The sequence below is a fragment of the Triticum aestivum genome, chromosome 6D (genome assembly GCF_018294505.1).
Source record: "Triticum aestivum cultivar Chinese Spring chromosome 6D, IWGSC CS RefSeq v2.1, whole genome shotgun sequence".
NCBI lineage: Eukaryota > Viridiplantae > Streptophyta > Magnoliopsida > Poales > Poaceae > Triticum > Triticum aestivum.
Window position 1 is genome coordinate 465,136,985 of NC_057811.1, and position 2,114 is coordinate 465,139,098.

At 57.9% G+C, this 2,114-nt stretch overlaps 1 protein-coding gene across 1 annotated transcript; it reads right to left on the minus strand.

The window, feature by feature from the left end:
- Positions 1 to 1,000: 1,000 nt before the first annotated feature.
- On the minus strand, positions 1,001 to 2,114 carry LOC123142026 (ethylene-responsive transcription factor ERF003). The gene is made up of 2 exons (XM_044561061.1): positions 1,860 to 2,114; positions 1,001 to 1,733 (listed from the first exon to the last, which is right to left on the minus strand). The coding sequence occupies exons 1-2, from the start codon at positions 2,042 to 2,044 to the stop codon at positions 1,304 to 1,306; spliced, it is 615 nt and encodes a 204-aa protein (XP_044416996.1). The 5' UTR covers positions 2,045 to 2,114; the 3' UTR covers positions 1,001 to 1,303.

Consider the following 2,114-nt stretch of genomic DNA (forward strand, 5'->3'; position numbering starts at 1 on the left):
TCGATCGAAAAGAAAAATCGTGTGTAGTTCTGTTAACAACAACAAGGAATGTCTAGAGGGTCAACGAGAGCATGCAGCAGCACACCACACGGGATGCTCCTCTCTCAGGGACGATCCTTCTTCTATCCACCCATCAATCATTCGCACGTCCCTCAAAAGAAATTCAGAACTAAGGAACTAAGGAATACGATCATCACTGACTAGCTAGCCCAGGTGGTAGGATCCCCTCTGCTCCCTTCAGATTCTGCCCCCCCCCCCCCCCCCCCCCCCCCCCCCAACAGGGGGATACCACCTTCGCATGACCAGACCACCAACTGGGACACCAGCTCATCTCCTCCGGTCTCCCTTGGCCCGCCAACCAATCAGCCATTCCTCGGTGGACCTGAACACATCCAAGCTGAAGGTGGTGGGTGTGAGGTTTCGACGGACACACGACGCCTGATACTCCCTGATGTCCCTTCAGGGGTGGTGCTGCCCGGTATTGGCAGGGTCATGTGGCCGGCCATGATGGGGCTAATCCTCTCTAGATATGCAGCATCAGCACAATCATGTCGCAAACACACCACAAAGAAATGCTGCGCCCACTATCTGATAGCACCACTGCAATGAGGAGCCAACTAACGACACAGAGAAATTCAGTCCATGGCATGTATGGTATGGGGATAATTCTGTCGACGATCGAGCCATGTGCGTGTGCATTGATTTCCCAGGAGATGGTTCATTCGTAGGCGTGTCTGGCTGATTTATTATCCGGCTAGCAAATCCAGGAGCACGCCACTGATTGGTTTCGTTTCAGTTTAGCACGCCATTGATCGGTTTCGCTTCAGTTAAGCATCGCACGTTACCTTGTGCTATTTTTATGTTTGATTTGATGTCTTGACTCTCGAGGGCGGCAGATCAGATGGCTGGCTAAAACAAAATCTACACAAAGCACGTAGACTAGAATCAGAGCTGAGCCGAGCACCGTAAAAGGTACTAGTAAAAACAGAGAGGATTAGACTTGTTACCGTAGGGTGTATAGGCTTTGGATATATAGATGCTAAATGGATATATAGATGCTAAATACGTCGTACAGTTATTCTGTACGATCACTAGCGTAGAAGAACTCTTGACTGAACTAATAATACGAGCTCTTCTCCGGTGTTCACATCACATAGCTCACTGACTGTAATATGCAGCTACTACACTACGCTACGCTACACTGGACGCGCGCGGTGACCAGTGATCGATCGTTCGCGCCAAGAAACAGAGAGGGAGTCGAGCAGAGGCAGAGGAAGCAGAGCACGCTGCATGGCTGGCTTGGCTAATGGCAGATCTCCATGGAGAAGTCGGAGTCGAGCAGCTCCGCGATCATCTGCTCCACGTGCTGCTCCTCGAGGAGCGTCCCGACCCACCCCGTCGATGACGGCAGCGTCGGCCCCGCGTGGGCGCCGCCCGGCGGCATTGCGGCTGCCGTGGCCGCCGCCGCCGAGGCCGCGGCGGCGGCGGCCTCCCTCTGCCGCTGCGCCGCCTGCACGGACGCCATGTTGAACCGGTGCAGCTTCGCGACGAGGGCGGCGGAGAGGAACGAGGACGCCACGGCCGCGGAGGAGGAGGAGGAGACGCTGCCGGCGGCGGCAACGGCGGGGAAGTTGGTGCGCGCGCGCTGGCCGCACATGATCCTTGCCGCCTCGTCGTACGCCCGCGCCGCGTCCTCCGCCGTCTCGAAGGTGCCCAGCCAGATCCGCGTCTTCCTGCAACCACCGTCATCACCGTCAGTCCTGATCACGGTGAGCCACCAGCGACCAAGAATCACCGTAAGCGCGTCAGAGAGATCGACGAAGTCGCACGCGTGCATGGCTAGGTAGGTAGGTACGCACAGGAGGGGGTGGCGGATCTCGGAGACCCAGGAGCCCCAGTGGCGCTGCCGCACGCCACGGTACCGCTGCTGCGGCCGAGCCATTTGCGCCGCGGCGACGCTGCCTCCGCCGATCGCGGCGACCAGAAACGGACCGGCGCAGGCCTCCGTCTTCGTCTTCGTGCTCCTGATTATGCTGCTGTGCATGGACACGCCGGAGGCGTGAGAGCAAGCTTGGCGGGAGCAGCAGGGGAGTGCGTTCTGCGTTGTGGCGGCG